At 32.2% G+C, this 25,630-nt stretch overlaps 2 protein-coding genes across 3 annotated transcripts in view; one reads left to right on the forward strand and one right to left on the reverse strand.

The window, feature by feature from the left end:
• Window positions 1-25,630, forward strand: part of S6KL (S6 Kinase Like) — a 77,428-nt gene that overhangs the window by 17,277 nt on the left and 34,521 nt on the right. The window lies entirely within an intron of this gene.
• Window positions 1,513-12,013, reverse strand: bnb (bangles and beads). The gene is made up of 2 exons (XM_068777489.1): window positions 11,887-12,013; window positions 1,513-3,034 (listed from the first exon to the last, which is right to left on the reverse strand). The coding sequence occupies exon 2, from the start codon at window positions 3,031-3,033 to the stop codon at window positions 1,810-1,812; it is 1,224 nt and encodes a 407-aa protein (XP_068633590.1). The 5' UTR covers window position 3,034; window positions 11,887-12,013; the 3' UTR covers window positions 1,513-1,809.

Here is a 25,630-nt window from a genome sequence, read left to right on the forward strand (position 1 = left end):
CATGACTGTTCATTGCGTTTTCTTATTTTCGCGCTAATATATTTTAAAATATAATCTGATATTAAAATGGAGCGGATGATTAATGATAAAGAGAATCGAATTGCTGTGATTGCATTATATAAAGTAGGTATGGTGCCAAATACAATTTTTAAAATCCTCCATATGCTTGGTATACGTCAATTTTTTGTATACCACCGGGCTTTTGATAGGTACGATGAAATCTCCTCTGTTTGTCACAAAGACAAAAGATTCGGCCGTTCAGGTAGTGTTCGTACGACAATTAAGCAGTAAGGAAAATAATTCGGAGAAATCCTGTTCGCAAGCAACAGATTTTATCTCGGGAGATGAAGATAGTACATGGAAGCACGACGAGTATTTTAAAAGATGGCTTTGGACTTGCAGCAATAAGAAATGCACTGGTAATTTCTTAACATATAATTTAAAAAAGAATAGAATGGTAAAATCAAAACAACTACTTAAAAGGAACGCAAAAGAAAGTCTCAGAAAAATTTTATTTACGGATGAGAAAAGTTTTGTAATTTGCAATATTTTAAGAAACAAAATGACCGCATTTATGTAGAAAGTTTTGAAGAAGATTTTCAATTAATTAAGAGAGTATCAGGTGTTAGCTATGAAAAAGTGACCGAGACATATTTTTGTTAGGTATTAAAACATCGGCACAAGTATATCAAGATACCGTTCTTGAGAAGGTATTTAAGCCGATGGTCGATAACTATGTATGGTCCTTTCAGCAAGACTCAGCGCCTGGTCATAAAGCTCAATCCAAGTCCAAGATTAGATATCTTGGTTAGAAACGAACGTTTCGGACGTCATCAGAGCTGAAGACTGGCCGTCATTATGTCTCGATATTAATCAGCTGAATTATGATTTATGGCCGGTTTTAGAGAGTAAGGCTTGCTTTAAAAGCCATTATAATTTGGAGTCCCTAAAATAAACCATACGATTGACAGGACGAATAAGTTTATTAGGATTAAAACAGTAATTATTTGGTTATAATGCGAATTATTAGCTTGTGCAGTATAAGTTTACAGTAATCGATAGTTTCATCCTACCAGTATTACCTAATATTTTGTTAAGAACAATAATCTCTCTACTGATAATGTCCAATATATAAAAGTTTCAGCTTGAAAACAACATTCCATGAGAAATAGATTTAAAAAGACCTCGCTTACATATTCATTGCAAAATAAAAATATTCTTTGTTGCTTAATATAGATAGTTTTACGTAGATTGCTAATAAATTTATGATTCGTTACAAAATGTATTTATATTTTACGTGTTCAAACTTTATTTGAGTAATTTTTGTTTGTGGTTTAGTAATATTGTTTCATTACCTTTTGTATTGCTTATTCGATATAAAAGCAATACATTTCATATTTTAATTTAGTAAACAAAATAAAGTTAAATTTAATATTCTGTCTAAGCTATTTTATATTGACGTTAATTGCAACTAGAATTTATACGACCATAATAATGTGACATATATTTATGAAAAAAAAGTACTCATTATTATAAAAAACGTGTTTATTTCTTACATTACCGGAAATTCGATAATTTACTTCATGAAATAATAATTACAACGTAGGTAATTTTCGGCTTCGCTATTTAAATAAGTCTCTAGATCTAGTGCATAGTCGAGTGGTGTTCATACGAACGCCGGTCGGCGACCGTGAATCGCACTGTAGAATGCATCACAAACACTGCACAGCGGCGCGCCGCGGGCGGAACGCGCGTGTCGAGGCACTCTGTCGACACACGCCTACCGCCAAGTGCCTCTATACCACATATTTAAGATTTGGAAGCCTCGTTTCCCTTTTTGTCGGGAACCTCCTCCGACGATTCCACACTGTCGCCTTTCTTTTCGCTGCTCTCGGCACTTTCCTCCGAACTGTCAGCTGGCGCATCGCCTGCGGGTTTCTCCTCCTCCTTTATAGCTTTTGGTTCAGCCTCACTAATTTTCGGTGAATCTGCATCAACTTGGACGACCGGAGCTTCTTTTGCAGGCTCGCTAAGTACGACTGGTTCAACCGATTTCAAGTCTTTAGATTCTTGTTTCGTTTCAGGTTCGCTTTCTTTTGGGGTTTCAATTTCTGCAGTCGGTACAGACTTTGCTTCTATGACAGGCGTTTCAACAGCTGGCTTATCATCAACAGTGTCTCTAACTACTCGCAGAGGATCGTCAACAGGAACTGGGGCTTCAGCTGATTTAGGCTCTGCGGGTGCCTCTTTTAAAACGGGGGCTGGGGCTGGAGCTGGAACTTCTACTTTTTCAGGTTTCTCTTCGTTTTTGACTTCAATTGGCTTACTTTCTTCGGGTAAGCTGGATTTAGGAGCTGGGGCAGGAGATTCTTCTTTATCATCTGAGATTGGTTCGGCGCTTTTGACTGCTGCAACGGGTAATTCTGATTTTTCTGGCGGTGAAATAGCAACGGCGTCGACTATGTCAGCGACAGCAGCAGGAGTTTTAATAGCCGATACCACGTCAATCGGTTCCTCTGGTAAAGCGGACTTGGATGTTGGCACAGATGGCTCCTCTTTCACTTCTTCTACTTTAGCTTCGGAATCTTGTTTAACTTCATCAACCACAACGGATTTTAATTCAGGTTCGTCTTTTTTCTCTTCTGGTTTCGCTTCATCAGATTGGTTTTCTACTGGTTTAGACTCCGTCTCTGCCTCAAGTGGTAACGCAGATTTTGACTCAGGCACTTCATTTTTAACTTCGGGAGAGTTAACAGCTACAGCTGGTTCCGATTTTGCTTCTTCAGGCGTTGGTTCAACAGGTGCACTTTTGGGTTCAACTTCTTGGGTTTTTTCCGAATCTTTGCTTTCTACAGCTTGTTCAGGTTTTTTTTCTTCTACAAGTGGAGCATCAGATTTAACTTGAGGCTGTACTTCTTCGACTTTCGGGAGAGAGACTGGTTCGGTCGCAATTGGTGCTTCAGGTTTTTCTTCAGCGACCGGCATGGCCATTGTGACGGCCGCTAAGGCCAAGTATAGTATCACAACCTTCATCCTGTAAAGATAAATTATGCTATTAGTTTTAGGATAAAATGATCACATAGAAATAAGTTTGATTTATAGCTTGCTAGCAAACCGTGATCACCGTAAGGCCAATGTTACGCGCAACCGCTCGACTTCGACGTTTTATAGCAATTTTCCTATTAAGAGTGAATCATCTAAGGGCGCAGGAGCGTACTTCCATCTGTTCGCGTCAAATTGAAGGTAATTTATATAAATGGATTGCACTCTATTGTAACTGCATCTGTATGTATTTATATATAATTTGGTATTTATTTGAGATTTGATATTTGTTTCACGATAACAATGAGAAGTTATATGTCTTTGAAAACTAAAGATGGCATCGCGTCTAGCGTAATCTGTTTTTTTCCGTAACATACGAAGAACCCGATCGATCTATTTATAGCGCGTAAAGTATTTGTAGGGTATAAAGCGCTATTCCAGGTCCTGTTGGAATGCGGTCTGGCGCCGATCCATAAATAGACAAGTCCACGCTTATAGAAATAACCCTTTTTTCATACTTGACTATTAATCTTTACTGCTGCACGTACATTTATATACTATATATTTTATAAAATAATTTATTTTTTTAACAAAAGTATTTTTTCTGATTTATTGATAATAACTGTACATATAAAAGAAACAAGTTGTTGGTTAAACAGAGAAATCTTGTATAGTTTGCAAGTTTCACACAAGAGGGGCACTTCCTAAAGCGTGCTTGCATGGCAGGATGCAAAACGCGCGTCAGTAATATGGATGATCCGCCAGGGCGTCATCAGAATTTTAATGCCTCATTGAATAGAATCAGCAATTAGAATGCAATGGGTATCATCACATGTGTACTGTGATTCATACTTAGAGTCGTACATATTACGTTTCAAACTAATCCGCGTTTACATGCAGGTGGTTGAAATTTGTCCTGGCATAAATAATGTGTTTCGCTGTATGCTCCTTAAGCTTTTAAAATAAAAACCTCGACTAAGACCGTTATAATTTCAGCGGCTAAAATTATAATAATTTTTTATCCTACAAGTTCAGGGAAGTTCATTGAACCGCTGTGTCAGTTGGGTTGGAAACTATTATTGTCTTTATTTACTGCAATCAATTGCTCCAAATAAGTGCATAATGACTTTCGTAACCCTGGTCTCGCACGATTGTTACCTGTTATTACGTTCCATCTGTTTCTTTGCGTGGTAAACTTTTTTTTATCTACGGCACTACGCCAACAAAGGAAATGGGTAGCCCATAATACATCTACTTAATTAAAGTTCTTGTCTGTCTTTTCACAACGTCTTTAACATGTGCATTGATGTTTTGGTATTTTAGTGATCCTTTTTAAATGTTTTATGGATACATTAGATATATTCTCTATCTTTACCAACAAGCATATATTGTTTTGCAAAACGGATAAAGTTGATGATTTAAGAGATTGTTCGCGCTTCATTTTCTGGAAGGATATCCTCGGTGCGGTCTGAGGGCAAGGATTGTCGCCTTCCCACACGGCTCGGTAATTTTTCAATTGAAGCAGCGCATGCCCGGCTCATTGTGCCAATCAAAAAATATGCCGGCAAGCGACTGTTAATACTGATACGGTGCTTTTCCACGTGACGCCCCCTGCCAAGCGTATAGCTAGCTACATGCGCTCCCCTATCGTATCATATTAGTGATGTTAATGTCAAACAAAAGAATAACTATAATTTATAAACTTGCTTTACATAACGTTATGTACGATCGATTTTGTCTTCTGTAATTGAAATTAAATGCACCTTTTTTTTCTAAGTTGAGTTAGGTCACTTTTAGACCCAGTTTGCTCTCAGCGACAAGTTACGTGCTTATTTATTATGCAGACCTTGCAAAATTTGATTTCTATCAACGTTATTGCATCAATATTTCAGTGTTACGGTCCAGCGATTGTATTTACGAAACGTATAATATATTTGTCTCTTGATTTCGTTTGATCAAAACTGTATCGCACAATTTTTATTGCACCTGTCGTCTCAGAAAACGATAAAAACCTATTCGGATCAGGGTTAAAATGAAATCTTAAAAAAATTCTGAATGCAAACATCTTATTATAAATATTATTGAAGGTGAAGTATTTTTAAATGACTATTTAAATCCATGTAAAGTTTAAAATCCAAGAGGCATATTGCTATCGAGTAGTTTGGAGTATTTTAGCAATAGTATGGTTGATGAATTGAGCTACGAATGGGCCTTGTTGCCTTTTTCTTTTACCTTTTCCTGTCCTTAATTATTTATCTGTTCAATTTCCTAAAAAATAAACATATAACGCATAGAAGTAGGATATATTTTAAAGTGACTAACCGGAAAAAATAAAATATCGAAGATGATATAATAAGATATCTAACAAGTTAATAAAAATAAGTTAACTGCCATAGATTGTAATCTTGTTTGAAATTGACTCAATTACTTCGCGAACAATCAGCATCGACTTTTAGATTCAAGATACTCTTCCACGGTATAATGAAGGCAAGTCGTGACTTTAAGATGGTGCAATTACTTATTTACCATGTCTCGGGCAAAGTTATTCCAAGCAGCGTGTGCCAGAGAAGCAACGCCATAACTCGTGTTTACATTAGACTCACGTAGCATGAGACAATTTGTTCCCATATTTATTTGCAGTGTTTTAACAATCCTTTAAATCACATAATCACGATCCTCATTAGGTTGCACTTAAAGGAAGCTTTATTATTCTCTATGCAGTGCGTCGTGTCCAAATGTCATACGATAACGGGCATTCTTATCATTTACAATTTTTTTAGTTTTTATCATGTATATCTTATGTGTAAGTTTTGCCTACGTCAGTAATTTTACTAATTATGATTTATTACACCGATTTAATAATGCATTATTCAAATTTGTCGCACGTATAATACCGATTTATTCTTAACTTCAAATGACATTTAAAAGTTATAGATATGGCGCAACAGTGCATTGTGTCGTGTTTGAATTTACGACAGCGACCGTATAAGATTTATATTTTTTAAATTGATCTTTTCTTACGATGTTTATAAATGTTTTCGATTTAACCATGTACAATAAATTTTTAAATATTCATTGAGAACAGTTTAAAATATAAATAAAAAGGCTTCTGAAATGATGGCACTGGTGGAATACGTGCGTTTTTATTACAAAGTAATTTCCATCAAATTGGATACAACGTCGTATTAACATTCAGTATATCGCGCTGTCTCTGTTTCCTTAGGATGCGACGTCTAGATCTGTGACCCAGACGTTTTTTAATTCACGTTTGTACTTTTTACAATATAAAGTTAACTCTCTGTAACACTTATTTTAACTCCTATACATATAAACTAACTTGTTTTTATCAGCTATAATAGGTCCGTCTAGATATTTCACTATTTCCTTTGTGCAGAAACAGTGTACTTTATGCAGTCATACAAATGAAGGCGCGGCCCGTCCAGTTCGATAACGCTTTTATTATTCTACCAAAATGACCTGGAAACTCTAAGCAGCAAAACTATTGTAAATAACGCCCGGTAATTTGTTTTAAATACAAATTTTAACGGTCCATATGAATAAAATAAGAATGCTTTGGTTAACTATCGCTTCGGAGGATTTTGTCTCATGTAGTAACAAACATTAGAGTACAGCAGCTTTGGTGCTATATGCAATAACTTTCATTGCAATTTTAACAAAGTCATTCGTCTTTCTTGGAAGTCCTACTCTGCGCTTACCATTCCGTGGTTGTCGACATTCTACGAGCCACGTGAACTGCCAACTGCCACTTCAACTTGCCAATTCCCTGAGCTATGTTAGTTATTTATGTTCATCTTCGGATCTCCTCATCACCCCTCCTCCCTTTATCCTCATCCATTTATGATATCGTAGGTAAATCTCGACTAGTACGTAGTAACGTTTCAACGCCGAAAGTCGAATGGTGGTCAGCACTTATCATATATGGAATATATGATAAGTGATCATGTAAGTACTTTATTTTTTAAAATAATAAAAGGACAAATACATTTTTTAAGAAATGAAATTAAAATATTCAACGCACTGACAAACTATACGTTGTTCAGCGTTATGTGTGAACACTATTCTGTTATCCAACGAGATCTTTTCGTGTTGTCTGTGTGTGTCTGTTGAAACCCGTTATTCGATTGCTTGCAATTGTGCAACGTCCGACCCACGGTTCATTGTCGACGTATTGGGACCGCCAATCGATCCTATTATCTGGTTTTGAATAAATAAAACTACCCGACGGTGACAAGATGCTTTCATGCGACTCTTCTACATATACTGCCAATCACAAGGACAGTTTTATATCTGCTAATGTTACAAGGTATACTTGAATAAGACATGAAGTTTTTCGCTGTTATATTTCGCAACAGACCAACATCGTATTAGTTTAAAAATTTGACTATTTACTTACCACGCTGATACAAAAATGAATTTATCAATTAGTAATAAAATATTATTGGTTTGCTTGAATTTAATTTGAACTTAATATCAGTCATATAAAATTTAAGAATACTGCATATGAAAATTTATTAGCTACTATAAACTATGAAAAATGTATTGCGAGATTGAGAAATCCGTGCAATATAACAGCATGTATTATATTTTGTAAACTTTGCTTTTGAAATTAGCATCTATCAATATTTTATTGGAGCTTATCACATTATTTACAGTTTAAGTAATTTTTTGCTGCATACAGGTTGATTGGTTATAAATTAAAGGCTTTAAATGAGTGAAAGCTCATTTGTCAGTAAAAAAGCTTTAAGGTTTTTACACCTATTCCCAGTAATCCTATATAAAGTGATCACGTCGAAATATTTTATATAAATATTTTTTTATATTGAAATGCGACAAACTAATAACTTTATATTAATTCAGTTCAATTTTAAAATACTTTTTCTAACACCATTATCATCACGTTATTTTATTTACGGTGCCTTTAAAGCATTGAAACCTACAACCAATCGTCTTAAATGTAGAATTAACTAGAACAGACCACTGAACGATTGAAGAAAAAGAAGTAATGAACGAGACCTAGGTAGTAAAAGAGACTGATAACAGAATACTGGGTGCCTATCGCATTATTCTTATACTTTTAACCAATCAACCTGTATATAGAAAACACGACAGTAGTTACGCTACAAAAGTCATACTGAAAAGTGAGTGGGTAACCTTTTTAAAACTCCTGCAATTATAAATGGCGTAAATATACATTATATAATCCGATGCATTTCGAAATAAGTAAAGGTGAAGAATCAGTGAGCATCCATTTCTTTCGAGTAACTTAGGTCAATGCCAGCGGAAGAGCCGGCCGGTCGGTTTGTGTAACGGCACTAGCTCGCTTGGGCAAGTGCTAAATGTCAACAAATGTACTCGTTTCGAGCAGAACAACCTCGCCCGGGCTGACTTATATAAATATTGATACTGATTGAATAATATTCTCTGATTGCTCGCTGACATAACTATTAGGTTGTTGACTTCTACTTTTGATTGACGGGAAGGAAGTTTAGTTTTTTTCTTTTCTCACTAACTTACATTGTATTATAATTAAACTTTTTTTTTTAAATATCCTATATGAATGAAAAACTATAGTTCATATTAATGTAATTTTTACAATAATGTAGGCTTGAAGACAATAATAAATTTAAAAAACCTAACAATCTTCGATATGTACAAAAATAAATACACAAAGAATATATATAGTTTATAGACCTGGCCACCGAGTGTTCGACGAAGTTGTAAAAGTCTGAAAATGAATGATATTTAAATCCAATAGAATAGAACCTACGAAATAACAGACTGTAATACATTAAATTCAGATAGTTAATATAGTTGATATAGTGATCATATAATTAATTTATTTTCATTAAAATAAAACCCCGGTCGATGGTCTTCCGAAATTAGAAAAATTTATTGATGCTAGCCAAATAGCAAACACGCAATAATAATTCTAACATTCCTTAGTATAACGTGTTTGCTATTTCATAGTTTTATACAAAAATGTTAAAAAAATTCCTTCTTAATATCCGATAGCTTAAATTAATAATTTTATTTTATTTTACTATAGTTTTATTATCACCGATAAATGATTTATTTTAACCTTAACTCTTCAAGTACACGTCGTTTCTAATTAAATATTTTATATCTTGTTTTTTAATCCTTTGCCCGCCTTTATTTCGTGTTACATACGTATTGTATTCTGGTTTGTATATGGATTCCACCTTTTGTAAATTTAGACATTGTAAAAAATAACATTCCACCTTTATGTTATATTTAGCAAAGTTACAAAGGAATTGTTTGCTTGTTTGTCCTTGGATGTCGAACGTTTGTTGTGTGAATCTTAGTTACAAGCTTGACTAAATACCCGTGATCCGTAAAAACCGTAATAATGTCTCCGTTGTGAGGTTACCTTGAGTGTAGACAATTCTTAAGCCTTGTGTAGTACCAGTAGTTTATTACAAGAATATAATTTGAAATTCGAATATTTGTGCAATTTACTTTTAATGTTGTATTAGAATAAGTTAGACGAATCATGTATGCTTAAATACTTTTTGAAGTGAGCTAGTATGAATAATTCAGCTTTTTGATACGCGTACATTTTACATATCGGGAATGCAGTTTATGTCGCGGATTTGCAAATTGACAAACGCTTATTTAAATGTTTTAAATTGTAGATTCGTAATGTCTCAAATCTTTTTTTTTATCAAAATCTGAAAGTTCGTCATAACCTATTACTTACTATTATTCGATTTATAAATTAATTACTGCGTATTTGACTGTCTTAAATCGCAGAATTGAACTGTCTCAAATCTTTACTATTTGAAAATTAGAAATATTAACATAGCCATATATATATAGTTACTATGATTGGTTTTATAAAATTAGCGACCGCGATTGTTTTAAATATAGTAGATTATTTTTTTTAATTTTTTCTATGTCAGTCTAAAGTTGGGGCACACAGCCTATTAGTTATATTACCTGATTTTTAGGCTAGTTTGCAAACTTACTCAAAAATGGATAGTAGTTACTGCCATAAGCGGTTATAATTTTTTTGTTTTAATAGAGATATACGTAATAGAATTTTTGTTAGTTCTTCAAATATGTTTAATGACGCATGCGCAGGAAGAATACTGCGTAAATCTCATTGCACGTGTCTTGCATATTATTTATTGATGGAATATTTCTCGCGACAAATGTCTCTTTATTAGTGTAAATAAAGAAGAATAGAATAAAGTAAATTCTCATTTTAATTAAATTTATGAGCCATTTTAAACTTTTATGGCGTCACTTTATTCCGTTTTATGGTACATATAATGACGTTTATTTGATTACTTTTTTAATAGAGTCCGAAGATTTCAGTTACAAAAAGTAGTTAACTGGGCAATATTCGTGTCATGTGCGATGATTGATTTATACATTATGCGATGCTTTTATTCAATTTGACGGCGCGGCGTTTGGACGATCTGACGATTACGGCGTTATTTTGCAACAAAAGCTTCATTTTTTATTTGGATCCAAATTAGTTAGTTCAGGGCTGAGTCACGAACATAATTGGTTTTTCTTATCCTCGGCCGCCCGATAAACTGGAGTTCTATTAGCGATTTTTTACCTTTGTTTTTTTTTTTGCTATGATTCACTTGTAGAAGCTATATGTTTAAAAGAGAAGAAGAAGCTTCGCTATTTGTTTAAAAAGTAGCGTGATATTTATATAAACATATTTATATGAGTTACTACAGTAATTCAAAGAGTATTTAAAATTAAATGTTATCAATAAATTATAATTCGGTTTTTTATTATAACAAAATTAAGAATGCTATAATAATGTATATTATTCTAACATTCTTAATTTTGTTTGTAAATTATTAAAAATTTGTAGAGCATTTGCGTATGGTTCAGGATTTTTATATTTTAACCCTTTTTTTAAATAGGCTCAGTTATTTTAATTTACATACACTACCATGGAATTTAAATGTTTGAGTACAGTGAATGGTTAATATCAATAAACCTGTTGCTTCGCCTAGCTTTTAGGCCTTGACTAATAACGTTCATAGATTCTGTAATTGCCAATTATAGAAATATTTACTTTAATAACTATATCTTTGTTTAAGTAAGATCGCATCAACTCTATGTAGCAATTATTAATATACACGTATATTCAATTATAACTAATATGAATATAAAAAGATTTGTTTCAAAATTACTTCCACTACGTTTTACATTATTTTTAATAACTTTTTTCATTATTTTTTTTAAATATGTTGTTGTGGTCACCCCCTAAAAAAGTTTTTTTTTTTTATAAAAGACTTCCAATAGAACTATCTATAGACTTTCGTAAAGATGTAACTTCGAGGAATATTGAGTTTTCTTGGCAACATTTTGTTTAATTTGTTACTGTAGAATATTATCAGACTAGATTTAAATTATTGTATAAAATAAACGCGAACCAATGGACCGTAAGTGATGGCTGTCGAACCTATAGGCGGTGACTTCGTTATGAATGTAACTCCTTTGTCCTATGAACCAGAACCTGTTGACCGTCCTAGCGTGAAGGATACGTCTTTTATTAACCGTATGTATGGAGTATATGTACAACGAAAAAAATTCACAACCGAACGTATAGCAATGTTAAATATTTTTTAGCTATATACGTATTTTTTTCATGAAAGTAAAGGAAACATTACCTTGTTTAAAAAATCGAGAAATATGGCCAGAATTAATCTTTATATTATAGTCTAAATAATATTAGTAGCATTAGAAATAACTACACAATTACGTATTATATAAATTCTTTTGATTTTAAAATAAATTTTAAATAAATACTTAAAATACTTTAATAAACCTTACCTGAGATTAATATCCTGCAATTTCGACGCCTCAAAGGATCACTTACACAAGTTTAAAAAAAATAGTTATTCTTGGTTATTGTATATGCTGGCGCGGTGACTGTCGGCAATGTATTGGTAGCGATTTGATAATGCGCTGTGTTTATATAGCGGCTGCGTTTCGGAGTCGCGTCGGCTGCCAATGCAAGTGATCTGCGTGCGGCCATCTCTACATTACGAGCTTTGCTCCCTGGCTTCGTGTCCATCTTTGTTGTTTAGGGCTTTGTTCATAAAAACAATTTCATAGCAGGATTTTTATTTTTTTATTCCGCAAATTAACACACTGGTTTGTTCTTAAACTAAACGGCGAGTTTTTAATCACTATCCGAATGTGGTCGGTCGCTTCACAAATAAACGGGTCTACGTGAATCTTTAAAAGATTATGGTATTCTCTTATTTACAACGTAAATTATATACAAGTAATATTAATATTAACACTGGATCATATAAGAAATATTGTTTTGTTAATAAATGTTTACGTCTTTCAAAATTCGAAACATTTATTTTGGTTTTAATCATTATTCGTATGAGGTTGTCGATTCAAAAATTAATGTGCCTGTTATAAAAATTCTTTACGATCATCGTATTTATAATGCTATTTTTAAAATGAACGTTATTTAGTTAAATGATTAATGTTTTCATAGTAAATATTAAAATTCAAAACATTTATATTGGCTTATATATGTAACAATTAAATTAAATGTGTTTCAATAATTTAAATAAAAGCATCCATTTGTTAAAAGAGATAACGGTAAAGATATAAAATCTTTGATCTTTTCATTTACGGATTTATATATTCTTAAATGTGTTTTATTTTAGTATTCCCGTTACTAGTGAGGATGGAAAGTTCCCATGTTAAAATTCAAATGTTTCAAAATATTTACATTTGATCTTTAATGGCATGTGTTTAACCATTATGTGAGAGTCGTATACCGGTTAGTGGAGCGAGTAAGATATTATTTTACCTTAACTTGTTTCTGTACCGGCTATAAAAATAACATTATAAGGTATGCAGTGTTATCATATTTCTATAAAATATAAAACGCTTTATTAACATAACCATTATGTCAAGTATGCATTACATATCAAAACAATCTCTCCACGTATTTATTAAAACAATATACAATAGACACTAAATAGATCATATGTTAACATACTGTATTGGATAAATAGCTTATTGAAAGAATTTTTACATAACCTCAAAATTTCTTTGGAAATTTCCGATGTTAAAATTGTTGAGGTATTTACATCAACTTGTTAATATAATAATAGTAATATAGTTAATGTTTAATTAATCTAACAATTTGTCTTTTATTGATCAAATAAAACAATTCCGATGTAAGGTCAAAAAACTTATTATGTTTTACCGTTTCGGTTTGTAATAAAACCGTTTCGTATCACCGCTTTTTACATCACTGTTAAATGAAAAATCATCTGTTGGATGGATTTTTTTTTGACAGACTTATGATTTTCCTAATTGTTATCTAATCAATGGCACTATACTCTTAAATTTTATTTTATGAGTTAATGGAATTACTTTTATTGGTATAAAAGTTGAGATTACTACTTAAAACTTTAAGAACTCAGTGTCGTAAGTTGGGACATTAACAATAACATAAATATTTCCAACCTTGACCCGAGTCCATTGCACGAAAGTTAATTTAAATATTTTAAAATTTCAATCGTTATTATTTATAGTAACGCCGTGTGTTATCACTTCACATCTCAATTAAAAATAGTGTGCATAGTTTGCGCCGTGGCAGAATAGAAAATTATAGCAATGTAATATTATTTTATTAATTTACATTCATTACATTAACATAGCATAAATTGCACAACGAATTATAAACAAACATACAAGCCAAGAGTACAAGTACTTAATAAAAATAAGGTAAAAATGGGTTAAAACAAGTGCGTGGCAGAAGGATGTCACTGGTAAATTATTCCAATAGAATATTAGTGATAATAATGAAATAAAATCACGTAGATAATATTCAAAATTGCAACAAAAGCGATGAACAGAATCAGCGAATACATATGTATTACTACTGCATACGTTCGCAAATTTATTGTAATAATTATGACGCTGGTAAATTGATTTGTCAATTATATTTTGTATTCTCTTAAATAATCAACGTTTCAAATACCACATATAAAAACTTGTGATACATAACCTCAATCTTGGTCACAGTCGTCATGATATAATATATATGCTTAATTCAATACATCAATGTGTGTAATTAAATAGATAGTTCTGGATATTTCTTTATAGAATAACACAGTAAAATTTGTAATAACAACTTATATGTGAGATGCGGTATATTCCTGTCGTAGGGATCGACGCATCAAATTTTTAGTAGTTTCACTGTTCCTCAGCAGGAATTATTGTCGACATAATATTGGTAAGATTTGGCAATTTACATGACTGAAGCTCTGTATTTGTACTTTCATTGTAAAAACCATTTATAGAGAGAGGTGAATAAATTTAAAATAAAGTAATATAACGAGAAAAGCATTCACATACTTTAATAAGGAAGGTACTTAATATAAGTCAATAGAATTTAGACAACGTATTCTTCACAAAGTTCTATTTTTATATAATGTTGAGTAAGTATATATACATTTGTTGTCGATAATGTGAAATGTAACGTACTCCCCCATGTTCTTACGTATTATTATGCAGTTTATTAAATTACGCGTCAAGTTATTGAAGCCCTGCATTATAGTCGACGCTGAAAATAGAAGCAGCTTAAAGATCTAATCATAGACCAGACCGATGAACGTCTAGACCGGTAAATAGCTTTGACTAGGAAACTTCGCGTTGCTTCGCCGTAATGAGCACTGTCATAGGGGTATCAACTTGTTTCTCGTTAAATGAAGAGCGAAAACTTGTTTAGATAACTTCGTGTTTATTTATCAATGATTGCTAATTCAGGGTTGCATTTTCTATATCTATACACGAGAATTAATGAACATTATGATACTATGACAGCCTATTCATTATAGATTCGTTTTTAAGCCAAGTAGTCGCGGAAAGTATAGTAACAAGAGGATAAGTAGTTTTACCTCGAATCATAGATGAATTATGTCACGAATTGACGTCAAGGCTGGATGATTATGCTCTATTGTTACAGCGTGTGTGATCGGTTGCAATAAACATATAACTTAAAATGATGAGTTCGCTTAACAAATTGAGTTTTACCAATTTTTAATCTGAAAACAAGGAGAGCGCGTAAAAGTTAAATATTTCCAATTTCTTCTAAGTATAATAGTTTTTCACGCTCTAAAACTTGCTCACTTACTTTCCATTAACATATAATATTGGTTTACTTTTTTATCTCAAATATATGTAGTATAGCTTATACAGACTTAGTACAGAAAAGTAAGAGGGTCAAAAAATTGGGATAAACATACTAAATGTAAATTGTAAATAAGGAAAAAATAACGATAAAGTTCGTTTTTTATGAAACATATAATCGAAAACAATGTAAATCAAAATTACTTCAAAAATTTCCCTTGGCCATGCCGTAACTTGTAAGCAATTTTACTAAAACCATTCATCTTTTTATAAGTTTCATAATGCTACGTAGAAGGTTCTTGTGGAAAAGAATATAATTTTAAACAATGCTTGCATTACCAATGTGTATTAAATATCAAAGTTGTTTAGTGTTTGTGGTATCAGTCTGGAAGATCCAAGTTTTTCACATTGTCAATTTTATGTCAGAGCATTAGTAGCCGAGCTTTAGAGGACTTAGAGGTTTGTATCCCGGGGTACAATCTTAGATAATTCACATTTTTTTCATAAATTATATAGGATTGTCATTGCTAACAAATTCGCCTACAACTAACTTTGCAGAAGATGGCTAGTAGCGTCATCTGCGTACCATGATATCAAACTGCGATCAACAACCCGCCTTCCAAGTGTGGCGATTATGGTATATCCCCCCATAAAAATCTTTGGGGCATACCTTCACCTTGCAGTGGGCGTCTATGGGTTGAAACGATGTCGAATTTTATATCGCCTGTTTTTCTGTTGGAAAAGTATCAACTTCATTTATTTACGCAACACAAAAAAAAGACTCGATGAAACAATATTGTGCGTCAAAAACCATTACAATAAAAATTATGTTTGTAAAAACTTTTTCTTGTATATGAAGGTTCGAATTGATTATTCTTAGGTAAGACAAGACATCGTTTGCGTCAGTTGGATAAGCTATATAAAATAGTTTTTATTATGAGAGTGTGTGGCTTTGTATTCATCAAAAATTATTTAGTACATTATAGGAGTAAATTGTTATCACTGTCCCTATACATATGTAAAGACAGCTGCTAATTAACTATGGCAATTTTTTTGTACTTGACTCCTAATACACAGCCTTGCACTCCCTGACCTTTTGTGTTCACCGCTGACAAATATCCAATAACGTTTATACAATTTATAAATTTGTGAACTTTGTCTTTTTATTACAAAAGTAATTTGATTTTATTAATGTTTTTTTAAAAAATTCATGATTATAGCGCAACAAGGCGCACCCATAATTATACCTATCGGCAAAAATAGTCGTGTTTGCTTTGAAATGGGAAACACGTTAAAAATATCTTTATTTTTTTTCGTAATTATTTAATTAATAACCATTTGGTTTTTATAGAACGTGTAACATTTTTTTAACCAAACATGTTTATTTTTTAACAATGAATGGTATTAAAAATTAAAATATATACATGGTATTTTTAAAAATCTTTAATCCTAATCCATAACATACAGGGTATGGCCTACTGGAAAGGTGTGTTTCAATTTTAGGTACCATTTTCATTTTATAACTGAATAATTTTGGAGCATACACTAGCAGGACTTGATTCCAAAGATTGCCCAGCTTGTCCTGAAATATTAAGAGTGATGTGGTAGCGAGTTTTAACTAATTTGCGGTCTGTATTCGATTGATCTCGATGTCATTTAAAAAATCTCATGACATTTACCATATTTACGATATAAATTTTCGCTCTCATGCTTTGTAATTTTTTTCTTTAAGTTTTATGATTTTTTAAAATCCGCTCAATTTCATGACCAACTTTATATTATTCGTTTCAGCCAATAGAGGCCCACTACAAGACACGTCTCCCCTAAATATTTCAGTTACAGTTTCGCGATTGTAGTGTGATTACATAGTATGCAGAGAACGCTGCTGCTCATCCTCTGGTAGCTTGATAGTGAGCAATATATTCGAATATGTTATTGATGCAAGAATTGAACTCGCGACCCTCGATCGCATGTCTCAGTCCTTAACCGCTGTGCTACTACTACTTAAAATCGCTGCTCATTTTCTATTACAAAAAGCACTACATATTTAATGATTAAAAAAATTATTTATGCCCTTAGCTATGCGCTATCGTAACATGATTGTATGGTACGCGACCTTACTATTCAATATACTTATTGTCTTAAGATATATCTTCCGTGTATATAGTAAACATCTTGTATATGATTCGTTGTCATGCATTTATCTCATTTTAACATGGCTCCATTGACAAATTAAATACAATATACAATACATAGTCCGTATGTAAACTTAATTCTAATAATTTTATTCGCATTAATGTTAAGTAGGAGTAGAATGCAAAATGTTAGAGTAGGAGTAGGTAGTAGTTTTTAAATAAAGTCATGAAGAATTAAATAAGACTAATTCAAAGATGAACTTAACATAAATAGATATAACTCAAAAATTGTGAATATATTTCAGGCCGTGATCGTGAGTGTCGAATCCGCAATATGCAGTCGAGGCGGAGTTGTGCATCAGTTATAATGCAATCACTATGTAAGGTCAAAGTACATTTTGACAAACGATAATTTACAATAAACAATTCCGTTCTGAGAATACCAGTAAAACTTTTGCTTATGACACAAATCCGTAAAGTTATAAAACAGGAATCTCCATTAGTTACATAAAAAAGTTTATATGTTTTAAAAACGTTTAAAGAATTTAATATATTGCATATGAAGCTCAAGACAAAATAAAACCGAGACAATTGACAGGTACAGATTAATAAAACCATAAGCTAATTTATTTTTTGCAAACCTATCTCCAATGCAACGGTATTCGAAATTGGAATGAGCTCGAAGCTATAATAATTCTTGTCTAATTCGAAATATGTCGGCGGAATAAAGCGAGTGAAAATTTAGATTTGTTATCACCGTATGCAAAACATTGATTGTTGATATAAATTTAGTTTTGTGTTTTGTATTCGCAACACGTGAGTAATGGGTCTACGCGGAGTCGTTTTACTCATACGTTGACATTGTCACGGCCACTGAATGTACCAGCGGCGTGTATCAACGTGTCGTCAAATGAATAAGAAACGCGATTTCTTAGCGCTTTCAAATTTTAGTTTTTTTTTTCTTGAAACTTAAATCGATGCAGTTCGTTGATCTCTAGTATAAATTTAGCTATATTATACAAGCGACACGCAATAACTCATTACAGAATTATTGCGTCGAAATATTGAATTTTACGTAAACGTTAAAATAGGAATAAAATGTGTCTGAATATATATTTACCTAAATTTTGTAAAAGCTGTTCACGAGCCCTAACAATAGTTGACTATTTTAGGCATAACCTAAATCGCTTATGTGTACAAAACCGTAAAAGCCACCACCAGACACCGTATCTAGTGTCCTACTCTATAATCTATGTTTTAGATCGGCACTGCTTTCACGATCGTCCTCAATTCTCTAACGATTTTAGATCTGTAACCATTTAAGCGTTTGTTGCGGTACGTTTTTTCGACAATAGTGTTTTCATTTTCGTATTTGATATTAAATAAAGTTACAATTACTTTCCATTTCAGATAGTTGTTACTCCTTAGATCGCGACTAATTAAAAACGGTTTAAATATTTGTTTTACAAAATTATATTTATAGCTCCATTACTTCTGTGTATTCTTTTTTTTAAACAGTGTTATTGGCAATAACTAGATATTTATGTTTTTTACATCTAAGATATGAACTCTTCGTGGATTACCAAGGCAGGTCTGACTGCAGTGTGTTAGTAAACCGTCATTTAAATGATGGCAACAACTTTTTTTGCCAAAAGCGCTATTGTTTATTAGTACAGAGGTGAAACATATCATTGCGTTTAAATTTAAAAACTGGTAATGTTTATATCATAAGATAAAAGCTTTGCCCGCCTTGATTATATGTAAGAATTAAGTAAATTTAATCTCCTTCATTTCGCCCGAAACAGGAGATATGTTATTATTTTGCTTTGAAAAGATACAGATTTTTCGTTTAACCGATGTCTCGGAATATTATTTGTTTATCTTTACTCTTCGCACGTAAAACTTTGGATATGCTATAAATGCGAGCATAATGCGAAAAAAAAAACCAAAAGGACAGTAGAAATATTATTTCATAATTTTATGGAAATATCTTAAAACCTGAATCTAGCTCCCGGTGTCAAAACATTTCGAGTTATAACAAATATTTTTTTGCGTGACAAAAATTGTATTATTCGCTTTTACGAATGTTAGTAGGTTAGGTAGGTAGTTAGTAGGCAGTAAAAATTATATGCTTGACAAAGTTTTCTTATTTAAAAGTTATAATCATATCTGTTTATGTATAATCGGAAAATACGCAGAAGCAAACATTACTTTTTTTAGAATTACATCATTTAAAGACGTGCTGATTGTGTGATTAAGAAAAACAGAGGAAAATAGATTTTGATCGCAGGGTGACCTCACTTCTTACCAACCGGTTAATTGACCGTATCCCTAATATCCTTGTTTTTCAAACAACTAAAGATTTTTTACATATTAACTGTGTCGTACTGTCTTCGCTGATTTTAATGACAAAAAAGGTATCATTCACGGTCTGATGTCAGTCACATGGTCTGTTCGAGCGTCGAATTCTTCCATTGCATTTTGTTTGTTAGAATAAATGATGATTCATCAAAGTTTGAACCGTCATTTTTGCGTCGGAAATCAACATCTTTATTTTAATTGTAATGAAAACAAATGGCTTATAAACATAGATTGTAATAATAGAATTTCTTTATGTTTTCATTTTTCTTCAAATCATCATCGAAAGTGTAGTGAAAAACTATCGAATTAGTAAAACATAGGTTTCCAATGAGAACGGTTCTAGTCCCTGGTGGAAGCTTGACCTTTTTGTGGAAGTTATGAAATACCTCTATTTTCAAGATGGAATGTTATTAGCTAGAATCTAGTATATATTTTATTATTATTTAAAAAAGGCGTTGGATTTTTTTCCTGGTCTGTAAATAGTTGGAACCTATATTCTAATATAACAAAAACGATAAAATATTAAACCCGTTTGTTTTATGTAAGTTCTACTCGAATCAGGCCGCGTTTGGATCCATCATAGCTTCAATTTGCAGAATACTCTTATAGGGGATTAATTCTAGTTATTAACTGCGCTTTTCTAGTATATTTCTCATGACGTACCAGTGGACACTGTAAATGATTTAATAATAATATAAATACACAAATAAAATGATGAAAAAACATCATGTTTTTACTAGCGATTGCGTTTTAGCTCGGGATCTGAATATTATGAACGCTATTTTGATGTAAGCGCATTGCATTTCAGACTCATTTTGAACGAAGTTTTCATGTCTTTTTTTCTTCGGTCTAGTTTTCAACATTCATGGACTTTGCCCGTTATTAAGTAAATTATTTCTTGGTCAAAATTATCGCAGATTATTTGTGTAAAGTAATATTAGTAATAATTACAAGAAACTTGTGTATAATTGATGATAAAAATTTTAATTTAAATAAGATTTCTTTTTTTCTTTCTGTGTTCCAACAACTCTATGAGTTTTGGCATCGTTTTATAAACAAATTCACTTTACTTTTTGATCACAGTATTATGTATCACGACAATATCTTTTCAAATGATAATAAAAATACATCCATGCAATGTTTCTTGTGATCCAATATTAAATGAACATTTAATATTAACCTTTGTTAACGTATTTTTGGCATTATTCGTGACACTATTGTTCCGTGATGTATATTTATTATGTCAAACCACAAAAGTTTGTCGTTGTCTTTGGCATCGGACTTACTAATGAACGATAAAAACGCTAAACAATGGCCGCTACGTTTACCAACTAAAAAAACCTCATGACTTTTGAATGACATGTTGTTTACGAATCTGTCTTTTCCCGTAACGTTTTCATAAAGTAATTCAGCATAGTTAAATACAAGCGTACATGCCCATGTAATTAGAGAAACAGCTTTACAGCATATCTATTTGACCTTAACTTGTCGCCGGAGAAGGATGTCCAGTAGGTGGTTACAGGACGCAGTGTCCTTGCCATATGCGTATCATGATTTCCTTATCACTTTTTTATCACCAGCAGTCAACTTTGTCACTCATCCTATTCTTTATATTCACTCCGTTTACGCTGTCACTAAGCGTATGCGTATGTGATTATATTTTTTTTTATTAATTCATTCAATCGCCTAGTATATACACGGTATTTAAATATTAAAAAACTATTAGAACAATTCCAAATTTCTCTACATCAATAACATTAGTAAAATTGTGTTCCTTATTTAAACATAGAACATATATGAATTCTTTATAATTACATCACAAAATATATCACACCAGGAATTTTTACCTGAAACAAATTTAAATATCTTTATCCATAATACATTAGCGTTAACAGCCATAGAAAAACGATGTTATTTCAGCTTATTTTAGAATAAGGTTTCATTCATATTTGTAGTTTGAATACGGTTTTACGTTCAGTACTATGTCATAATTATTTTTCTTAAATATGTCGCTAGTTTTATGTTTAAACAATTTACGAAAATCACAGTAATATATTTAAAAAATACATTTGCAAAGAAAAAAGAGGTTTCTCTCGAAGTGAGCCTCGATGGTAAGTTCACAGTCGCTCAATGAGCCATGGAGAAGGCTATATCCGGGATTTCTATATAAGATTATATAGGGAATTGGGAGATCAGCAAGATCGACAAATTAGAAGATTGGTAATGGGCAACCGAGGAATTAAGGTTTTGGAATGGAACACGGGTGCGAAAGCGTAACGTAGGACGTCCACCTATAAAGCAGACAGAAAAGTGTGTGATAAGGCCATCGTAAGAAGCTGGGCGCAAGTCTTTGTCCAACTGTACACGTACTACGGCTTCAATGATAATGATGTTAGTAAAAAGTAACTTAAAGCAAAAATCGATGTCCCCTTCACTTTAAGAACATTGTATGTTACACACAATTGAAAGAAAATACTCGAGACATTTTCAGTACAATCGACATTTCAACTTGACAATGTAAGGATATAAAAATAGAATTTAATCATAAATCCGGATTGTGAGATGATCTGTTTAATTTTATGTTCACTTAACATTTAATTCCGAGGGCATCAACTTCAGACGTTGCAAACCTTTTCCATTTTAGTAAACAATATCACATGAAAGATAGTTTCTATGACATTTAGCCAAACCGGTGTAGGTGACGGTCGTTATTTTTTTATAATGAATGATTCTCATTCGAACATTAACAACGGGCATAATATGCGGATATATATCTACAAATGTACCAAATAAAATCACGAAAACACTATATATAACTTATAATCTCTTGGATTTTGAGTCCAGCATATTATTTTTTAAATTATATTTTTTTAAAATATAGAATTTATTTAACACAAACTACTTTAACTACGAATGCTTTTAATTTATAATTGATATTGGTTTAGAAGGCGGAGTGAGTAGATTCTTCACTAAATGAACAACGACTACAATCTAAGTCACGGTAAGACAGCGGGCATGCGGGCAGCGAAAGCCCGGTCACCGTGACGAACTTTGGGGGAGGCCTATAGTTTGCAGTGAGCGTCTATAGGCTGACATGATTATGAAGATTTATTATTATATTTATATTTATATATTTGCCTAATATCGTGACTTTTATATCACACTTTCTTATCTTTCTTTTATCACATACACCTGTAACAATTTTCAATGCATATATAAGCATAAAAGCGTTCTCAAGAACAATATGATTTGGAAATGTTTTCGCACAAGCGATGATATATGTGACTTAAACGTGTGATCGATGAGTCGTCTTAAAACATTTTTTAAGATGTAAATATACAGATTCGACATAGTATACGGTCGGGATGGATTTGTGTTTATAATAGCGAAGAGGACATCTTGCGCAAATATGTTTTCACAATCTAGTAATGAATATTTAAGGCCAATAATTATCGCAATCGTTAATATAAAATAGGCATCAGTAAATTATGTTAATTGTAAAAATACGTTGCATATTTTAATCTTGACCCATTATTTATATTGATCAAAACAATCTTATGACCTATAAATATTAATTAATTATTGTCTTTTTAAATATTTCTTTTGTTAATATAGTATTAAGTTAATATGGTAAAGCGTAAGTAAATATTGAGGGTGTTTCCAATTTATCTACCTATATAAATATATGAGATTTTCATTATGTTCTGACACATCGCGATATCTTTGGAACCGTAAAACTTAGAGACTTGACATTTGGTAGCAAAATTCCCTTCGCTGAGAAGAGGGCAATTAAAACTTTAAAATAAGAAAAGAATTTTGTAAAATTTTACCAGTAATGCATTTAAAAACCTACTTTAAAATTACAGCTCTCATATTCAATCGCAGCATCTATTTTTTTGGTACGCTAGAAGTTACTCGGTGGTCTCTTAATCCAGTAAAATTGCATACGATGTCCCGTAGCACCTCTGGAGTAAGTTACGTAAAAGAGGTTTAGATTGCCCACCTGCTAGCGAAATCTGTTATTTTTAGTAAGGTAGCAGTGGAATCTACACCGTGAGACTGAAAAAAAATCCACCATAAATAAGTGTAGAAAAAGTTTTCACCCTTAAAAAAAATTTCAGCAAAAAGTAGCTTATCCAATGATTTTTTGTATTTTTAAAAAAATAGAAATTTGATGTCACAATTAATTCGATTGTACTTCTAGATTAATCGAATGATTGACATAATGTGTTTTTATTTCGTTTTTGCCCATTGCTTAATTTTACAAGTTTCATGGCATCACTTATCTCGCCCTTTTATTTGATAAGACAACGCGGAAATACAATGCGGTAAGTCATGTTCGTGTCCGTTATTTATTCTTAAATTAAATTACGATAAATCGATAAAAAGTACTTGACACTAGCTCTTGCCGAAGAGCTGTACAGAATTTTTAAATTAAAACCCGGACTTTACCATCGTCTTTTTGTTATATAAGATGGTCTCTCATTATTCCTGTAATTTTACGAGCCCCGGCTCAAATCGTATGTTAATGACAGCATAATTAGACGCAGGTAACAAAGTTTTCCGTTCTCATATTAAAGAGTATCCTACCGCCATGTCAGTATTATACGACTGTCGAATTTTTTTTCACCGCGTCAAAAATATTTGAGTTCCTTTTTGGTGGATTAAAATATTTTTAATACCCTGTTAGTTATTAAACGATCAAATATCGCGAACTGTGCTTTTCATTATTGCGACGCAGATTATTACTTTAATTCGTCCCTAGATAAAAATGCATAGTACAGATAATAACAATGTCTATTATAACGAAATTGCTATCATGTGAAAATTTGCTCTGAATTCTATTTATATATTTCTAAAATCCTGCTGGCCCAGAAGTTTGGATTTATTTTTAAAAATACGTATTTTTGAAAAGAAGTTCAGAGGTCTGCGACGAAACTCAATGAGGTTTTCTAATTAAAATTCGTTCAACTTGTTTATTATAATGGGGCACGGGTCGAGTTGCACCGAATTTCAATGCATGAAATTTGCATGTGTCGCTAACCGGCGAATTGAAGTCAAAGTGAAACGTCGGACGGAATTATCGCATCTTGATACATTGTATTCGACTGACATAGTTAAAGTTGTGCGAGTAGCACGTAAAAAGCTAAAAGATAACATACACGCAAATAGAGATTGGCGGATGGCTTAATGTAGAAGATTCTAACTTAGGTTCGTAGTTCGCGGATTAGCGACCTATACCCCTAACCTAACTCGGCATAAATTGTGAAAGACAACTTGTATAGAATCTCGGCATATGTACAATCTAAAAGATAATTGGTTTTCTCCAATTGAAATTCTACCCTCTAGCTTAATTAGGATCTATCTCTCTTTAATAAGGCGCTCGAATCCCAACTGTGAGAAAATAATAGCTTTTTAATAATAAAGTATAAAAGCATAATGATTAGGTAATAGATGACGATATCGTCGTCGAAAGACGCAAGATGCAGGCATCCTATGGGGAAGGTCAATGTCCAGCAGTGGAAAGATGATGATGATCAGCTAGCGTCACGGAGATTAATAACAATACTGCATTATAACTCTATGAGAGATGGAAGTCAAAATTAATTTAAATATTCTGTATAAACTACAAAGTAAGGTAAGTTGTTCTTGTTACAATTTGTATTTATATTACTTACCCAGAGAAACTTTTCATTGTCAAAAGTTGCTTTTAATCGCTTAAAAATCGTGTAAAATATTTAAGATTTAATGACTTAATACTAAACAAAAATTACAAACGAAAATAAGTTTTCTATTTCCTAAACTGCAAGATTTAAATAATGTGATTTTGGTTTTGTTATGTTTTCTGGTTTTTTAACTCTTATGTTTTGGATTTTATTTCATATCTAATGTTTGTCAACTCTAGATGTACG

This window comes from Battus philenor, unplaced genomic scaffold, assembly GCF_028537555.1.
Source record: "Battus philenor isolate CCGP_79_NKW_IND1 unplaced genomic scaffold, ilBatPhil1.0.hap1 SCAF_13, whole genome shotgun sequence".
In the NCBI taxonomy this organism is placed as follows: domain Eukaryota; kingdom Metazoa; phylum Arthropoda; class Insecta; order Lepidoptera; family Papilionidae; genus Battus; species Battus philenor.